Here is an 18,184-nt window from a genome sequence, read left to right as displayed (position 1 = left end):
TCTTTATTCTCTGAGGGAATTTTGTTTGCATTTCTTGAGGTGATACTTTCTATCTTTTCCATTAGACAAACTGCTGAGTTTGAAAGGGATGTCCTGTTACCTGCCTTCCCCAGTTATTTTTGCTTTGGTAAATATCAGGATTTAAAAAAAGCTTGCTGCTAGCAAAGGTGATTGGTGACTGGCTGATAGCCTGCGCTTGCAATCTGAGACGGGCTCAAGAAACAAGAGATGGGTCTTTTGGTGAGTTAATTCAAAGGAGGAGAGAGGCATGAAATGGAGGAATGAGGTAAAATATTGGCTGCGTTATGCTGACTGCAGCACTTAATAGCTGTATTTATCCACTGAGTCCTGTCGCTGTGCAAATGTAGGGGTCATCACGGAGAGTTTTGGATGTAACACTTAAGAACAGGCATGATCTTGGCTCAGTATTGACAGTTCTTCACTGGGCGGTCAAATACAGCTTTCACGTAGCCATTAGGACAGACAGAGCTATTTCAGAGTTCGGTAAGGTGAAAACTGGCCCAATGGAAGAAGTATTAACTTTGTATTAAACTGAGAAATCTGACATGGATTGAAACTGGCACGTGTGTATTATGTGAAGCGCTGCTCCTGAATAAACCATCTGTATTACTTAAATGTATTAAAAGTTTTGCAGAACCTTAGTGCATTGTTAGATCACACGTTGTCTGTCTGCAGTTCTGACTTGAGGGTAGGTCAGACGTGTTCAGCAACAGCAAGGAAAGCATAAAAAGACTGGAAGAATAGGGAAGTCTGGGAATTACAGCAAAGGAAGGAATTCCGGGGAGCATGAATATCTGGTTAGGTGGAGATGTGATACTCTTATGGCCTATATATATGCAAAACCATTAGCTTTTGAGTTCAAAACTTAGCACTGAATCCCTTGGATGAAACTGAACTGTCTTGCAAGCTTTGCAGTGTAGCCAGCAAGGTGCATCTAGCTAGACACGAGCGAAAGGCATATTAACCTACTTTTTTGACCTTTTAGGCAATCGGAGAACGTTCAGGGATGAGGGCTAATTAGATAACCTCTCTGTCTCTCCTCTCGGCCTTGCCAGGCATCCGATTACTTGCCAGAGTTATCTCATGAATTTACAACCCCAGCTACTAGACTTCAGGACGCTGGAAAGTGCTGAGTTTGTATATTAAACTGGGCAGCTGTGAGGGGGGCGACAGCTTACCTGGGGTGATGGGGGCTCTACAGACAGGCTGGCGTAAAGCGCCGCGCTGGATCGGTGATGTGGAATGTTTGCGCTAGTTATGCTTTCAGTAAGCACGTCTATGTTTGTTGTCACCTTGGTGATGGAGTATGTGCCTCCCTGCTGCTATAATAATGTGCAGTTATCCCTGCACACAGCGTGTCTCAAATGTTTTTAATGTAACTTCTCATATGAAAAAAAAAAATCTAGGTTGCAGTTGTCTGGAAGGAGAACCTGGATCTGTTGGGCCAGGACCAACATGCCAAACTTAGCTGTTTCTGCAAGAGAAAATTTCTCCATTTGGATTGAGCAGTTCCTCTTCTGATACTTTCGTGACCAGGCTGGTTCAAGCAGCACGTAGAATAAAAGAACGTTTTGAAAAGATCATCCAGCCTTAAACAGGATTAAAAGAAGACATCACAAACAATGTGTTTGGGGATGTTCAGGGTGGCAAACGGCAGTGTTGAATCTCAAGAGCTGTTGCGTTTGTAGTAATTACGGTTTCGATTTAAAAAGAAAAAAAAATTGACCCCTGTGAAAATTAAGCAGTCCTTCTCTAGAGACTGATTTGGGCACTTCCTCAGTAATATTTTAATGGAAATCAAGGTGGCAATGTGGCTGGAAAAAAGAGGTCATCAGACTCGGGAACCAACACAGCTACTGTATTAGCTTATTTCAAAGACTGAACTAACCCAGTTAGTAGTAGGTTTACAGAGAAAGAATGAAGTCATGAAGTGGGAGGATGAGAGAGTATCGATCTGTGATTTCGGATACATCTGCAGGGTCGGAGCGAAGAGCTGTACGAAAGGATCTTGCAGAGGTAACTGGAGTTTTTACAAAAAAAAGGGCTGTCGAGGTCAGGAAGAGGATCCTGTGAACGATTTCCTGTTGAACGGGCTGCGAAAAATTTACTAGCTGCTCACTCGGGCAGTGATCCTTTGTTTGGTGTGAGTCAGTGCGGGTGAGCTGATGGGGGAAGAAGGGTGGTTAGGACGGAGCTGCACAGTTTTTAGAAAGCAAGACTTACTTGCCTGCACAACACCTCGGTATATGCCAACATATTTGTGAACCTACGGAAAGTGATTGGGGTATGGTGTTGAACTGAGTCGCAGGGAAATATCGAGAAGCGCCTGAAGTTACTGGATACGTTAATTAATGCTGAATGGTTGCGCTGTTGGTAAAACTGTCTGTGTCTGGATGCCTGTCTTTTAGGGGTACACACATACATGCGCTCAAGCCAGTATCTATTCTGATAGTGAAAGCCCTTAGGCAGATGTGACAATCTGCCTTAGGAAGTGTTTGCGAAATCAGGACAAGTTCTCGTATCTCAGTGGTGTGCTCTAACAGGTGTTTTTCATTTTGTTTAGCAATGATTTCCTGTCTGTACAGATATCTGACAAAGAAAATGCTATTTTATGTTAAATCCAGACTTAAAACGGGGGAAAAAACCCTGTCGTGCAGTAACATTAGCCTAATTAAATCTCTTAATGTTCATTGGAATAGATGGTCAGCTCTACTGTCGGTTTTAGTGACTTTAATCTCTTTTATTAAAAGTTAGCAATGCTGTTTTGCAATCTGTGCAACTTTTCTATATAGTTTTTTGACTGCCGTCCCCATTTTACTCTTTCATGTGGGGCTAATAGATTGCATATTCACTTGATGTCATGATTTATTGGGAAATGACTTTTTGCAAACTTTATGCTTCACAGGAATTCTTGGCACCAGATGAAAGCCAGTAAATTACATTGTCATGTTCAATGACAAGTTTAATAAATAAAACATTGTTTCTGTTACCCAGAGGACAAACACTGGTGCAGAAATCATTAGTGATGGTGGCAAAAGGTAGAGATGAATAGCCTGTTCCCAGAAAGCCTTCTTGCTGGTCCATCCTGCTCTTCTGTTTGCGTGTGGTGGCTCTGTTCACTGGACGGGTGACAGAGGCTTGCATTGGACTTGATATCAACTAAAACTATAGATGTTTAATTAGTTTTGAAAGTAGATGCAAGTATCTACCACCTCAAAATACATCCTTGCTGGGAAGGAGGTGCCAGGAAATGTTAGGGTTTTTTTTCCGCTGTGTACCTTTGTAGATGTGCTAAGGGGGACTGAAATGCATCTAGTCAAAAAACAGCTGTAAGAGGTGCAAACTGGCTGCAGAACATACTCCAGGAGATGCTGAGTTCTTACTTCAAATAGTGAATTACAGTCAAATGGCCTCCACTGTACTATCAGGGGTTGTTACTTGTTTCTCCTTAGATGTAAAACAGCTTGTCAAGTAGTTGTTCCATAAGATTGAGCTTCCTTAATAAAGTAATGCAGGCAGCTCTGGTTTATTTAGAAACTAATGGCTGGAAATACCTTCAGTGTATTATAATTCACTTGATAATTGTTTCCAGAGTTGAGCTAGGATGTTGGGTAATGTCCCATGAAGAGTGAACAATGCTTAACTCATTTGGGGTAAGAATGATGAAGTAAAGTCAAACACAAAGTGTAATTGAAAGGATGCTTGAAAGCATCTGCCTAAGGGTAAAGCAACAGACAAGGATTTGGCAAAGCCCTGGTCAAAAGCTTTGAGGTGCTCATGCAGCTTGTATGGAGGAGGAGATCTCCTCTTCGGTAGTTGCTCCTAGAAGACCATTGCCACTCCTTTAGTCTGTCTAGGACTTGCCATGGTTGTGCTGTCAGCCTGAAATGGTGAGAAGTATCCAGTGTCATCAGCGTGCTGGTGGCAATGAAAATTTAGCTGCCTCGTTTGCTCTCCTTCCCATAGATTATTTTAGTTCCCCGGCGTGAGTCTTTGGAGCAGATATATAAGTTACTCTTTCTCGTAGAAACTCTTTAAAGAAGAGATCCCTCGTGAGCACTTGTCTTTCTGAAGTTTGCATGTATTACATTTCTGGGCCGGTGCAGAACAAAAGCTGGTCAGTGCTTCTGAGGTTGAGAGTGGCCCTCTCATTTTTTGACAAGCATGCAGGTGCGTTTGTCAGTGCATGCAATACCTAGACCTGAGTTTAGAAGACAAACCATCAAGCTGTTTTCAGTCATTAACTAGGGCTAGTACTGCTTTTCCATGGTGTGCTCTATTATTTTAAAAGTTAGAGCAGAGTAGAATAAAGGAAATAATCTTTTGCAGGAGAATACCTCTGAGAAGGGTTCATTGACTCAAAAGCTGTGATGTGACTTGTGCGATTGCTCTGTAAGTAAATATTGGTTATGGGGGAGCTGTGGGGAGTGGAGTACAGCAGCTTCTGCTAAAATCTTCGGATCCGTCACCTCTTGCTTATATTTTAATCTTTAATCCTTCTCACTTGTAATTCATGGAATGAGCACTCAGCAATTGGTCTGTGTGTTTGGTCTTGACCACAGCACTAATGTGACCACAGCAAATTGAGCTAAAGGTGTTACTGAACATACGACATGATCCTAAGTGTCTGAGATGATAAAAGCCACTGGATCACATCCTAACCAGAGAAGACAAGGCTAGAAGTAGTTCAAGAGAAGGTGAATGTCGTCTGCATCAGCGTCATGTTCTTTTAATAATCTTTGACCTGTTCTTTTGTAACTATCCACAGTGTAGTGTGCCTTCAGGTTTTATTACGTTTGATTGTTTCCTAAGTATGCTATCGCTGTTACTCCCACTAGTACACCTTGCTGGCAGGAAGCTGTGATTTATAAGTCCGCTACAAATGGTTTTAGATAGGATCTGCCAGAAGAGGGTTAATAGTCAAGGGAAAAATTATGTAGAAAGACAGATTGCAAGGAATATGTGCAGCTGATGGAAACGTCATGAGCGCAGAACTTGTCTGGGATTCATAGATTGTACAGAGTTATTCCCCTTCCCATCTAATATCCTAAAAAGTGAATGCTGACAGCCGAGAGGGGAATCCTGCAACTTAACATACTACTGTACTTTTTATTACGTAGGGGTTACAATAATTCAACCCTTTGCTGAAGCTTCTAGCAGTAATACTATCCTATTGTGTAATTTGAAAAGGGAGTCTTCTGCCTTTGGAACTCTGGAAGTTGGCAAGGATTAAAATGACAAGCAGGAGGGGAAGCTGTGTATCTGTTTCAATTAAAAAAAAAATTAGTGTTTAGTACCACAAAGCTGAAACATTAGTCAGACATTCCTGTTGGGAGAACTGACAGGAAATAATATGATTTACTATCTGGGGTATGTCTGCAACATAAAAGGAAGGGGGGAAAAAAAAAAAGTCATTTGCTGGTTGTGTACTTCTGGCCTTGGATTAATTTAAAAAGATATTTTGCTTGTAAACTGACGAGCAACCAAAGGGTGATTGCTTCAAACTGCATAAGTTGAGCAAATGTTCTATTTTGGGTGTCCCTTCAGGTTTTTATCTTACATTTCTGTTCTCTGAAAATTGAGATACCAGCGTGTACTTTAAGTTTGGATGGCTTTTCAGAGGCCAGTCTTGAGCCAAACTTGTACACAAAGCAGCTCGAAGGCCTTTGCTATATCTGTTCTAACCTGACTGCAGCGTCCCACCAACCGTGGCATTTCAGGGCTAAACGTGGGTAGCGTGGGCCAAATAATGCACGCTCTTACTACACGTGCATGGCATTTTACCTTAATCATAACTACTGAAGTAAATTTTAGGTCGTCCAGTCCTAAGCTTGCATCACAGATGGGAAAGAGGATAGGTAGCGCAATCATGCCTTGAGTAGAAGTGTTATATTTGCAGTAAAGTTTTGTTAGCTGAAACAGCTTATTTCCCAGAAAGGGCTAAAATAGGGAGAAGCTACAACTGCAGTAGCACTGAACTACCTCAGCTGGTTTCTTTTGGTTTGGGAGTTAGCTGAGTAGTGTTAATATAGAAATACAATACAGAAGTGAAACCAGCCTGGTTTTCTTTTTGAAGAAACTGCCTAACTCTGTTTATGCTCAGCAATAACAGTCAAATGAGCAGGAGCTATCAGAACAAAGCTGCGACGACCAGGGAATTAAATCTGCAGATCTTTGTGATAAATAGAAGCAAATTCCTGCTGACTATAAGGCTGGGAGCTTCAAATGAAATCTCTCACCTCCTTTCAAGTGGAATGGCTTAGCCTTTGGAACTGGTAGAGCTGCAGCTTCATGTAAACCCTCTGAAAACTGGGTGTATAGGTTGAGTCTTGGGTTAATAGCAACAGAGTTGTCAAAACTTGTGAATGCGTCCTGTGAAATTCTGTAAGTGTACATAGTGAAAAGCACGTGTAAAGATATCATTTAAAAAGAAGTGCAAAATACTTGTAGGTAGGACCTCGTCAGATTGCTGTGTCTATTGAAAAGAGAAAACAAGCACAGCTTCTGTGAAGCATTACCGGTTCTGCCAGTGAGACTGATGTTTGAAAGGCTTTAGGTGTATATCTTGGCTTATAATAGCATCGTTTATCAGGTGACAATTCTGTGTGAAATATAATGCAAACATGGTATGGATTAGTACCTTGGTCTGGCCGAGCACGTTTGGGTGCTATGGACTGTATCAGCTGCATAAGAAGTTGTTCACTTGCAGGTTTGCGTGACGTGGGTCAGCTCTTGTCGCTTGATGTTATCAGCGTACAGTATCCTGGCAGGGGACCATTAAGGAATGCCAGCTATTCCTGAGCCCTGTCCCCCTCCTCCGAAGGAGCTTTGTGCTTTAGGGGACATAAGTGAGTCAGAGGGAAGTTCAATGTTTTGCCTGTTTTAATTTTTGCAATTTGCATACCTGTAGTAACTTCCTGGGGTTTTTTTGTTTGTTTGGTGTTGAACGACATCTGCCCATACTCAGCCTTTGAACAGTATTGCTTATAGTATGAATGGAATTAAAATGTACAGCTGTGCCTCTGTGCAACTGCACGTTTATACAACTGATTTTTTTTCAGTGCTTTTTGTTTTCATTTGAGCCTCAACACCTGGTACCTAGATGACCAGAAACCTGTGGCAGTTCCGAGAGGGTTTCTCTTTTGGAAATAAGCTAAGTACAGCAGGGAGACCGAAGAGAAGAGCAGATGCAGGCAAAGGAAGCTAAACAAACATAGCTACTCCTGTAGACACATTCATAACATTTTTCCTTGTGGTAGTATCATGGGAACACTATAGCAGATGCTTAAGTGGAGATTCTAGATAGCCAAACATCTTTAGAGGAAACTTATTAAGGAGCTTTCATCTAAGCTAATATTTTCAGTCTTTGAGATTCCTGTGATCTCTAAATCCTTCAGTGACTTGAGCTGTAATAAAACTTCATTTAGAATTTCTGTCTGAACTCCCTACTCCTCCACAGGAGCTCTGTGCTGGATGAAACAGAGGAATGGTGGAAAACGGCCTCATATCAAGTAAACACTAAGCTCATTAAGTCCTGCAACCTCAAAGGGCTTCGCTTTGAGAGCGGCCCAGACTGGGAGACAGCCTGTCTAATCACCCTCCCAGTGAGCAAGGGTTTCTAAGCCCCTCCACATCTGAAGGCAAGAATTCTGTAAAAATGTTTTGTCTGGAGGTCTGTTAAGAAACCACATCTTCAGTATGCAATTTTATAAGAGAATTAAGGAAATGGAAGTCCAGAACAGGTGAAGTTAAGAGTATAGCAAGGTTAAGAGTGGTTTTGGCACCGTGGACGTGACTCCTGTCTCTGTGTGTTAAGTACCTACAGCTAATGTAGATGCTCCAGCTGGGGCAGAGGTGTGACGCCAAAAGATGTATTTGACCACAGACCTGGGTTTTAAAACCTCACTTCACCTCTAGTGAAAGAACCAGAAACAAAAGATAACTGGTAGAATTACCTGCTCAATTCTGAAATAAGACATACCAGATGTATCCAATACTGCACGGTACCCCTTTGCTCTGTAATCTCTGTGCTTTGTATTGCCTTTTTCACTGTGCCAGCACAGATTTATGCTGGATTAAAGTGACCGTATAACCACAGATTTAGGGACAGAAATACGGCAGAACCTGTCTTTATTTCAGTGCTTTAAGAGATCTTCTGGCAAGCCATTTAATTATTTAAATGCTCTGCAAGAAAACTGAAGAGTCCTGCTGCTCAGCCTTGCTTTTACCTCTTTAATACCAGAAAAAAGATACTGTTAGTATGTGCTTGTATATTTTTGGTTTTCCATTGCACACAGCCATGTATGCCAGCTGTGTGTGAACCCCTTGGAGGATCTCTGCCTTAAACCGTCTTGCTCGTGTCTTTTTACAGCTGTTATTGAATATATTGTTATAAAAATGGTCAGTCCAAGTTCTTTTGGTTAATCCATAAAACACTGCAAATGTAGGTACTCCTTCATTCAGAGTAGTTTATTTCAAAATCGTCGTGTTCTAAACCACTTATTCTGGGGTTGCGGCTTTAGTGGTGGTTTTAACATCAACTTTCCCGGGGCTTTTTTGTCTGTTAAACAATTCCAGCTGGCAGAGGAGGACGGAGCACTTCCGTAAGTGTTCCCACGATCCCAAAGCGAGGAGCGTGACCTTGTGACCACGTGCCAGCTTTCCTTCCTTGATGTGAGAGATAGCGGGAGGTAAAGACAATACTTGGTCAGAAAGATCCCCTGCCTGAGCTTGGCAGCTGGAGCTGGGCAGGCACAGGCCATCTAAACGGTATCTTTCTCTGGGGCCTTAAAGGTCGGTAGCAAAAAGTGAGTCGTTTTTGCTTCCCCTGAACATCTAATGAAGATCAGTAAAAAGTTTTGAAAATCTTGGCCATCGCTTTTGTGCGTGAATGTGGGGATAGTTCAGTGATTGATTTGGGGTCGCTTTCCAAGGTAAATAACTTCACTCCAGACTCATTTCAGCCAAGGATTTGCTTGTCATGTTACCCAAGTATTTAAAGAGTGTGGGGGGTTATGTGCATTACTTGAACGCATCATCCTTCACTGACAGCAGGTGACTGTCACAAACGTCTGTTCTTGGTGTCAGCGCATCCTGCTTTTCAGGCGGGAGACTATTGCAGAGATACAAGAGTGGGTGCCTGGCTGTAGAGCTGGAATATTTTGCAAAGATTGTCCTATAACGTGAACTGGATGAGAAATAAATATTTAATCTCCCCAGAGCAGACTATCTGACTTGCTGGCTGTAAAATATTTATCTTTTGATAGTGAATGGGTAGTACCTTTTAAGAACAGCTTTCGTAATGGATGTCAGCTGAACTGAGTGCTCCCTCCTTTCCTCATTGCTGGGGTGTAGATTAATTGGAGGAAACTTTGCTTCCTGGTTCTCCCTGACCTGGGGGCTGCTACTTGAGTAATGTGGTCGTGTAACCGCTTTAGTTTTGAAGCCTTTCTTAAATAAAACTTTTGGAGCTTGGAAGAACACAGGAGGGAGAAATTAAAGCTAAGCTTGTTTTGTATCATAGAATCGTTATGGCTGGAAAAGACCTTTAAGATCATCAAGTCCGACTTTTATCTAATTCTACCGGGTGCACTTCTAAGGCATGTCCCTGAGCACCGTATCTAGACGGCTTTTAAATACATCCAAGGATGACGATTCAACCACTTCCCTGGGCAGTCTGTTCCAACCCATTCAGTGTCGAAGTTTTTCCTAACGTCTAACCTAAACCTCCCCTGGTGCAACTTGATGCTGTTTTCTCTTGTCCTAATGGTTGTAACTTGTGAGAAGAGACCAATGCCCACCTCACTACACCCTCCTTTCAGGGAGCTGTAGAGAGCAATAAGGTCTCCCCTCAGCCTCCTTTTCTTCAGATTAAACAACCCCAGTTCCCTCAGCCGCTCCTCGTAAGACTTGTTCTCAAGACCCTTCACCAGCTTTGTTGCCCTTCTCTGGACCCTCTCCAGCACCTCAATGTCCTTCTTGTACTGCAGCGCCCAAAATTGAACACAGTACTCAAGGTGGGGCCACACCAATGCTGAGTACAGTTGGACAATCGCCTCTCTAGCCCTGCTGGCCACACTATTGCTGATACAGGCCAGGATGCCGTTGGCTTTCTTGGCCACCTGGGCACACTGCTGGCTCGTATTCAGCCAGCTCTTGACCAACGCCCCCAGGTCCTTCTCCGCTGGGCAGTTTTCCAGCCACTCCGCCCCAAGACTGTAGCGTCCATGGGGTTGGTGTGGCCCAAGTGCAAGACCCAGCATTTGGCCCTGTTGAACCTCATCCTATTGAACTCAGCCCATCGATCCAGCCAGTATACGGTGGCTGGAAATCGCAAAGGGAAACGGGAAGGGAAGAAGTGCTGAAAACAAACTGGCTGTGCTTCAGCTGCCTGGTGACCTGCTCATCAAACTTGTGCAGATTTTGGGTACTGTTAGGCTTGCAGGAAAGTGTCTGTTTATATCTGTGGGTGAGAATGAGAGCTAAAAGTTATGTCAAGCTAGTTCAGCTCATCAAGTGTCTCTGGTAATGTCTGTTGCATATTTTCTGTCTCTGAAGTGAAGTTTAAGGGTTTTTTTTGTGTGTCAGAATTGGATGGGAGACCAGCTGCAATAAGCCTTTTGGAGTACATTGCTGTGATTTCTTGAAATAACTAAAGTCCCCGATTTCTCACGTATAGGCACATTCTGGTGTGTGTTTTGTAGCAAGAAGGAAATAATGGATCATACTTTGTGTGCATGTTTCATTCTGTTTTTTTGATAAAGCTGAGGGAGGAAGAGCGCGCTCTGTGTTGGAACAGAATTTGTCTTGGATGCTGGTTGTCTCAAGCTGAACGGCACAATACGAATGAGGAAGTGTTAAAACTGCTTCAGGAAAAGGAACTTTCAGTTCCCTAACCCAGATTATTATTGAGATAGCATGGAAAACAATGCATTAAGCATTTGCACAAGCATTGGAAAGAGGTCTTGGTGAGCTAAGGACTGAACTCCTTTCCATCAACAGCACGGTGTTATATTGGTGGCGTGACACCTGTTTAAACTGTGCTCTTAAATCCGTAGTTTAGAACATTTTTTGCAATACCAAGTCAATAATCTGGAATCAAATGGTACTGAGCTTTCTTGAAATCTGTACTAATACAAAACATCTGCTGCTTAGAACTGGAAACTTTACTTCTCGTATCAGAAGAGTCAGCAAGCACTGCCGTTTGTGTGTGTGTGTGTGTGTGTATGTGTGTGTGAATGTGATGCATTAGCTGTACCTGTGGTGACAGAGGGCTGTTCTTGTTTCTGCAGAGTGACCAGCAGCTGGATTGTGCCTTGGATTTGATGAGGCGTCTGCCTCCGCAACAGATAGAGAAGAATCTCAGTGACCTCATTGACTTGGTGAGTATTGGATGCTCTAACCTACTAATGACCGAGTCCTGTGTGTGATCTAGTTCTGGTATTTAAGAACATTTGCTGAAGCATCTCGGAAGTGTGGTGATTTGTTTCTCTCCTTGTCTTTTGGCGAGGTTAAAGAATACAGCAATTGCGCTAACAACGTCAGGAATCTACCTGTTTATTGTGGGCAAGCCAACAGGTACTACTGTGTATGCACGGACATGCTTTTGGATTGAAGGGTCATTAGCAGCTTTCTTGATGAAGTCATGACCAGTTTGGAGGCTGCTGTTTAGCAAAAGTAATTTGGAACAGTTTATGCAAGGTTGATGCATGTCCTATACGTGGGACGTTGTCTCCTGATGAACCACCTGCCTCTTGACACAGGACTTGTGCAGTGGATGTGCTTTCGCACGTGCTTCAAAGACATTCCTGAGGCAGAATATGTCAGAACACTGGGGTTCTGGACAATACCCAAATCTATTTATAATTTATGCCGTATCAGGTATTCTGCAGTCCAGTAGGTATCAAAAAAAAAAACAACCCTGGCCAACCATCTGGTGCCCGATACCTGTTTTCTGCTTGTCCCTGAAACATTTGTTTTCCTTCGATAAACTGCTAGTGAGGAAAACTGTCTTAAAAAGGACGCGTCTGCGTCATTACTAGTCACACGGGGTTTAGTTGCACATCCTGTGATGCACAGTTGGGCTGTAATAGGCTAGTTAGTATCAGCTGTCCCTAAAAACAGTGTGTGGCACAGTTGCCTCAGGAGTAACTTAAGTATTACTGAAATACGGATTTAATCTATATAGAACCTACTATACGGGCAGCTGGGAAAGCTTGTTTCTATTGTCTGGTCTAAATATATGGCTTGTTTCTGACCTAAGCTTCTAGATTTTTGCAGACAGAGGGCATGGAGGCTTAGACTTTTCAGTTAAGCCTTTCCTCTTATTTGTAGTGAGAAGTATGTCCCTTTTCTGTGGCAGGTCTGAATTTTATGCATGATGCTGACAAACCTTGTCTGAGAGACCCTAAAACCCTACGGTTGTGCACATAGCAGCCATTTGAATTAGTACCTTTTGATTAAATTGTTTAAATTGTCTCCAAACTGTTTGTTATCCTTGTGTGGAGAAGAAGAGCTACTTACCAGGTAGAAGTTTAGTTGAGGAGGTCTGTTCTGAAGTGGTATTGAAGCTGGCGTTAATGAACCTGGGAGGAGTACCATAGTCAAAAAGCTGCGGCTGACTTTTAAATTATCAAACTCTGTTTAAATACTGCTTTTAGTTACATAAGCCAAAGTACAGGTAAGAAAGCTTTGTGGGTCAGGAAAGAAATTATTCCCTGCAGGAAGGGATTATTTCTTTTTCTTGAAACCATTTAGTAATTGGCTACATCTGTGCCACCACACTCTTGGCAACCTAAAGCGTCATTTTTGTGGCTGTTGCTGGAGGTAGGACACAGAATAACTAAATCATTGATATGATCTAGTGTGACACGGTTGGTTTTCTGATGAAATTTGGAAGACTGAACGGATATCAGGGTTTGAGCAGCTCCAAGGATGGTTCAAAACAATGAGTTGTTTGGGGAGCTGTGGTAAGCATGACTTTATAATTGGTATGAGGTTTTTTTAATGACTCAGAAAATTGCTGGTTACCTCTAAATGTTGGAATTACTTTTGGATGGTGATCATTAGTGCTCTACATGCTTTCCATCAGCAACGCGCTCACTGGGCTTCTTTTCATATTGCAAATGTAACATGAAACAAACCAGTTTGAATGATGCTTGTTCGAAGGAGGGTCTGTGTGATTCCCCACAGTAGTCATTGCAGCCCCTTCTTTGCGGTGACAATGAAATAATTTGTTAAATCCAGTATGATTTCTTTATTGTTGAGACATCTGTAGACCTCTTCTGCAGCCCACTCTCAGCCTGGCGCCTGTAAGCCTGAAGTCTACACTCTACTTAGGCAAGAACAGTGTATATACTGCCACCTGTAATAGTTCCAAAAACATCATAAGCCAGACTCAAGCAAATAGTTTTTTGACCTTTTTTGGCAAGTTTCATCCAAACCTTTATAGCTGATGGTTTTTATTCTGTTTCCTGTACCATTACCAGACAATAACCTCCTTGAAGTAAAAGGTCAGATTCCAAATGCATGACAAGCATGAGCAGGTTCATTAAATTTGCGACAGAATTATAAAAGATGGTACCCTGACTTCTGCTTCCTTTGTGCTTGGTTTCCTTGCTCCATTACATCTGCCATGCTGGAGTAGACTTGAAGCAGAGGCCCAAGTAATTTTTGGTTTTCGTTGTGAAGTGTAGGTTATTACAGCTCAGCTTTCCATAGTCTTTCTACAGGAATTGATCTCCAGACTGACGAGTGTAGCTGCTGTTTTGGTGCTTGCTTAAGATCCCTTGAAAGGAGATGAAGACGTAGAAATGTCTTTGCAAAAAGGTTTCCAAAACTAATATAGTAAGAAATAGGCATCTACTTCCTAGGCTTGTATTCCTGCTGGGAAGGACAACTGCACGAAGTTGCCTCCCTGAGTTCTCTCTTACTCTGTCAAAGCAATGCTCTGCTGCTGCTTTTTAATAAAAGAACGTCTTGGTGCCAATCTGAGTAAATGGAGTATGTTCAAGACTGTACATTACTGCCCCCAAGTGTTGGGCTGACAAGGGAGAGGGTCCAAACTTGAACATGAAGTAAAAGGGTGGGTGGAAGAAGAGAATTTTTGGGTCACTGGCCCTCATCAGACCAGACACTTTTCACTCATTAGCAAAACAGTTTGTGGTTTGCCCTTTTACCACATCTGTTGTTGCATATTTTCAGACTGCCGACTCTTCAATTAGAGTTCATTAGAGACCTTGTCAATCATAGGACTCCAGAAGTCCTGCCTGAAAGAAGCTGTGCGTGGTGCTGGTAATGTGCCTTGGCATGGAATGCTCTGCTTGGAATTCAATTAGTCATTATTTGTAAACAGACTACTCCGAGGCTGTCAAAATTTACAAGAGACCTTCTAAAATGTCTACAAAAGGAGTTTGGTGTAGGCACGCACCTTTTTAAGGACAATTAATTTAAATTAGAAAAATGTTTCATGTACCTTCTCTGGAAACTGGGGTAACTGAAGCCGTGGAGCATCTACCTGTCAGCTGAGTCTGAACTGTAATTCAGCTCTCATAAGGGGAGCGCTGAAGGTGATTGCAGTGCTCTTGAATGGATACATCATGAGGATATGCCAAGTGATAGCGCTCGTAACATTAATACAGATTTTAATTGCGTAGCAAAAATACTGTCTCACCTCCTTACTGCCTCACGCTGTCCAGAAGTTGCTGCTGTTGACATACTGTGCTTCTCATTGAAGTCAGTTGTGAATCACATCTGTTTTCATCACTTGCTGAAAGGAGAATATTAAGGGTATTTTCTGGATGGAAATGTTTCTCATATCAGTTAAGAGTGAGATCTTGTTTTGGCTCATGGAAGTCGCAAAGTGGCATGAAGCAAGAAGGCTGGTAGAGCTCACTTCTGAGTGGCTAAACGGTTCACACTGAAAGATCAGAACAATCTGACAGTTGTCCTCCTGCTTCCTTTTTCTTATGATGATTTGTACAGTAAGTCATTCCCCATCTACTTTTGGCTGTGTTCTTTCCAAGAGAAACCCCGAAGAAGGCATCAGCTTTCAGATAGCGTCATTGTGGAGGATGTCTTCCTAAGACACCTTGGCAGCACACATAGCGGGGTAGGTGAGCGAGAGCTGGTGTCGCAGCCTCCAGAATCCTTTTGGGGTTTTTTTTTTGTGAGACAGCTTCACTGACCTTGCACTTGACCTGGTTGAATTTCATGAGGCTGGCATGAGCCCAGCTCTCCAGCCTGTCCAGGTTGCTCTGGATGGCATCCCTCCCCTCCAGTGTGTCTACCTCGCCACACAGCTCGGTGTCGTCAGCAAACTTGCTGAGGGTGCACTCAATCCCACTGTCCATGTCACCGACAAAGATGTTAAACAGCACCGGTCCCAGACCAACCCCTGAGGAACACCACTCGTCACTGGTTTCCTCTTGGACATGGAGACATTGACCACAACTCTTTGAGTGTGACCGTCCAGCCAGTTCCTTATCCACTGAGTAGTCCATCTGTCGAATCCATGTCTCTCCCATTTAGAGGCCAGGATATCATGCGGGACTGTGTCAAACGCTTTGCACAAGTCCAGGTAGATGAAATAAGGGATCTGTGACAGGACAGTCTTGATGGCTTTGACTCGAGTGTGGAAGTTGATGCGCTCTCAGTCTTGGTTGAAGTTAAGCAGGTTCCTTTGCAAATACAAATTTCCTGCTGAGTGTTTCATTTGGATGGTTGCCTGTGTGTATATAATATAAATTAGATGAAGAAAATCCAGCTGACTCAGAAAAATCAGATGGCTGGCATTAACTGGGGACAGAGACTCATCCTTCCAAAGCTGCATTACAAAATGGACAACCAGACTCGCCAGGAGAGAGTGGGGTTTGCTCACAGCCACAGCTTTCTTCCTACCTCTTCCCAGTAAGACTGATAATTAATACTTATCTTATTCCCAAAAGTAAAGTACAGAATCGAGTTATTGCTGCCATGGAAGATTTAAAGCTAGAGTTCTTTATAGATATAGCGGTCAGTAACTTTACTGGTTATTTTTCAAGGCTCTGTTTGCAATTAAAGATCTGGGAGGTGATCATCTATGCTTTCTCATCACAGGAGAATGCTTAAGTATTTTTAGTAGAATGCATTACTTTTCTAAAAAGTCCCAGAATGATGAATTTAAAAATGTGTAAACTTATGATTTTGAAATATTTGAAGAACATTCAGGACCTTGCGTCGTGTAGCTCATGTGCTTCCAGGCAAGTCTCAAATCTGCTTGCGTGCCTTTAGTGACTGAAGATATATGAAGCTAGAGAATTTATCCCCAGGAAAACTGCATTGCTTGGTCTGCACAGACCATAAAGAACATGAGAATGTGACTGGAGCTTTCTGTATTGTTGAGTCCAAGAGCCTAAGCAGTACACAGCGTTGAGGGGGAAAGATAAAATAATTGAATACAGATGGCCAGCTGAACATCTAGTGAGGGTGGAAGATGTTTAGGAAAAAAAAAAAAAAAAAAAAGAAAAATCAAACCCAGTGAAAACTTAAGAAATGGTGGAAGCAGAAGTGCGTTGACAGTCTGGTGGTCTCAAAGCTGAGTTTTTGACCCGCTGTTCTTCCTGGACTTGTTGACTGGTGTGATAGGCTCTAAGCCACCAGCAGCCTGTCGGGTTTCTAATGCAAGGATTAGTGGCTAAAGAAAGGGGCTCTGGCTCTCTGAATTAATTTATGGTCATTGAGAGCCGGTTTTCCATTTGGTGAGTGGCTGTAAGCAGGAGCTTTTCCAGCTAGAAAAGATTACCTCTGGATATCTTGATGGTAATTGGACATAGCAATTAATATATGTAAATTGTTAATGTGATGTTTGGCTTAGAGGTAGAAACTCCACTTCCTTGCATGAGATTGTAAAAGTGAATTTTACTTCTGGCTTCATATTCACTTACTCTTTTTCTTTTTAAGCCTAAACTCTGCCTATTTTTCTTCCAGGCTCCTCCACTGCACTGCTGGTGTTAGAGAACCTTAAACTGTCTGTTTAAATATCTTTCTAAAGGACTGTGTAGGGTAGATCACTTGAGAAGCTTGAATCCTAATTAGAAACCTATCTAACCTCTTTTAAAGATGAGTGGAAAAGCTAGGATATAGAAACATCGCTGGAGAGAGAGAGAGCATGCTGCTGGATATCCCGTAATTGTTGCTGGATATCTCCAACACCAGCTGGACTCTTGACACAAACAGTCAGGACTTCCCAAGATATTGATATGCTGTGATAGCTCATGGGACTTGGGGCTGGTAATGAGATACAGAAGCCTTCACCTGCAGGTCACTAGTCAAAGTCTAGGGCAGTCTCGTTGTAGCTGCCAGATGGCTAGCTTTTGTTTCTCGGTAAGCTACAGAATGCTGAATCGAGCAAAAGCCCTGTTTTATCCCACAAATCACAGGAAGAATGCCAAGGATCCTGTTTTATGAACGGTAGTCACCTTTCAGAGTTTTTTAAAATGTAGTTCCTTGAGCTGAATTGAAAAATTCTGTAATGAACGTAATGTTTCTGTTACAACATCGCTAACTAGATCTTGGATCGGCAACCTCATTAACGTTTGCCTTTTTCCAGACAAGCTGATTGGTTTTAATTTTGTTTTTGCTAATTCTTGCAGCGCTGGAATTCAGTGCAAATACTGGAATAAAGCCGAGCTGTTTCCAATATCAATTACATCTGGTCTTGAACACAAAAGTCCATTTAAGTGTCATTTAATAAACAAAGCTTGAAGAATGTGTGGCCCTTGGACATCTGATGGATCAAATTAAGGTTTAGCAATGTGTGGATTTGTGGGAGTTGACTTTACTAGTGGTTTTGGGCCCAAGATGAGTGGAGCCAGGCTTCCTTCTTGAGTTTCCACAACATCCGTTAGGCCATGTCTGTGTTCTGCAGGAACAGGAAATTCTGAGGCTGTGGAATGACTCAGAAAAATTATAATAATATTTTACTAGATGCTGGCCCAGAGGGGAAAAATCTGGGCTGAAGCGGGAGGTCGCGTGCCAAAATGGTTATTTTGCAAGAGCGCCGGGTAAGTTGCAATGGGCTCTTCTTTGCGTTCCAGCAGTTTCCCCAAGTGATGTGGGCAGTGGTTTTGTCCACTTCTGTAGTGATGCAAGTTGTTTTTAAAAAAGAAAAAAATCAAGTCTTAAA

At 42.5% G+C, this 18,184-nt stretch overlaps 1 protein-coding gene across 2 annotated transcripts in view; it reads left to right on the top strand.

Moving 5' to 3' along the window:
- CAPZB (capping actin protein of muscle Z-line subunit beta) overlaps positions 1-18,184 on the top strand; it is a 61,765-nt gene that overhangs the window by 5,717 nt on the left and 37,864 nt on the right. For both annotated transcript variants that reach the window (XM_082493704.1, XM_082493703.1), the window contains exon 2: positions 11,313-11,402. In XM_082493704.1, the coding sequence (XP_082349830.1) occupies positions 11,313-11,402 (90 nt within the window). The remainder of the gene's footprint in view (positions 1-11,312; positions 11,403-18,184) is intronic.

The sequence above is a fragment of the Vanellus vanellus genome (assembly GCF_965231255.1).
Source record: "Vanellus vanellus genome assembly, chromosome: 20".
Lineage (NCBI taxonomy): Eukaryota > Metazoa > Chordata > Aves > Charadriiformes > Charadriidae > Vanellus > Vanellus vanellus.
The sequence above is the reverse complement of the archived record's forward strand: the minus strand, read 5'-3'. Positions and strand labels throughout refer to the sequence as shown.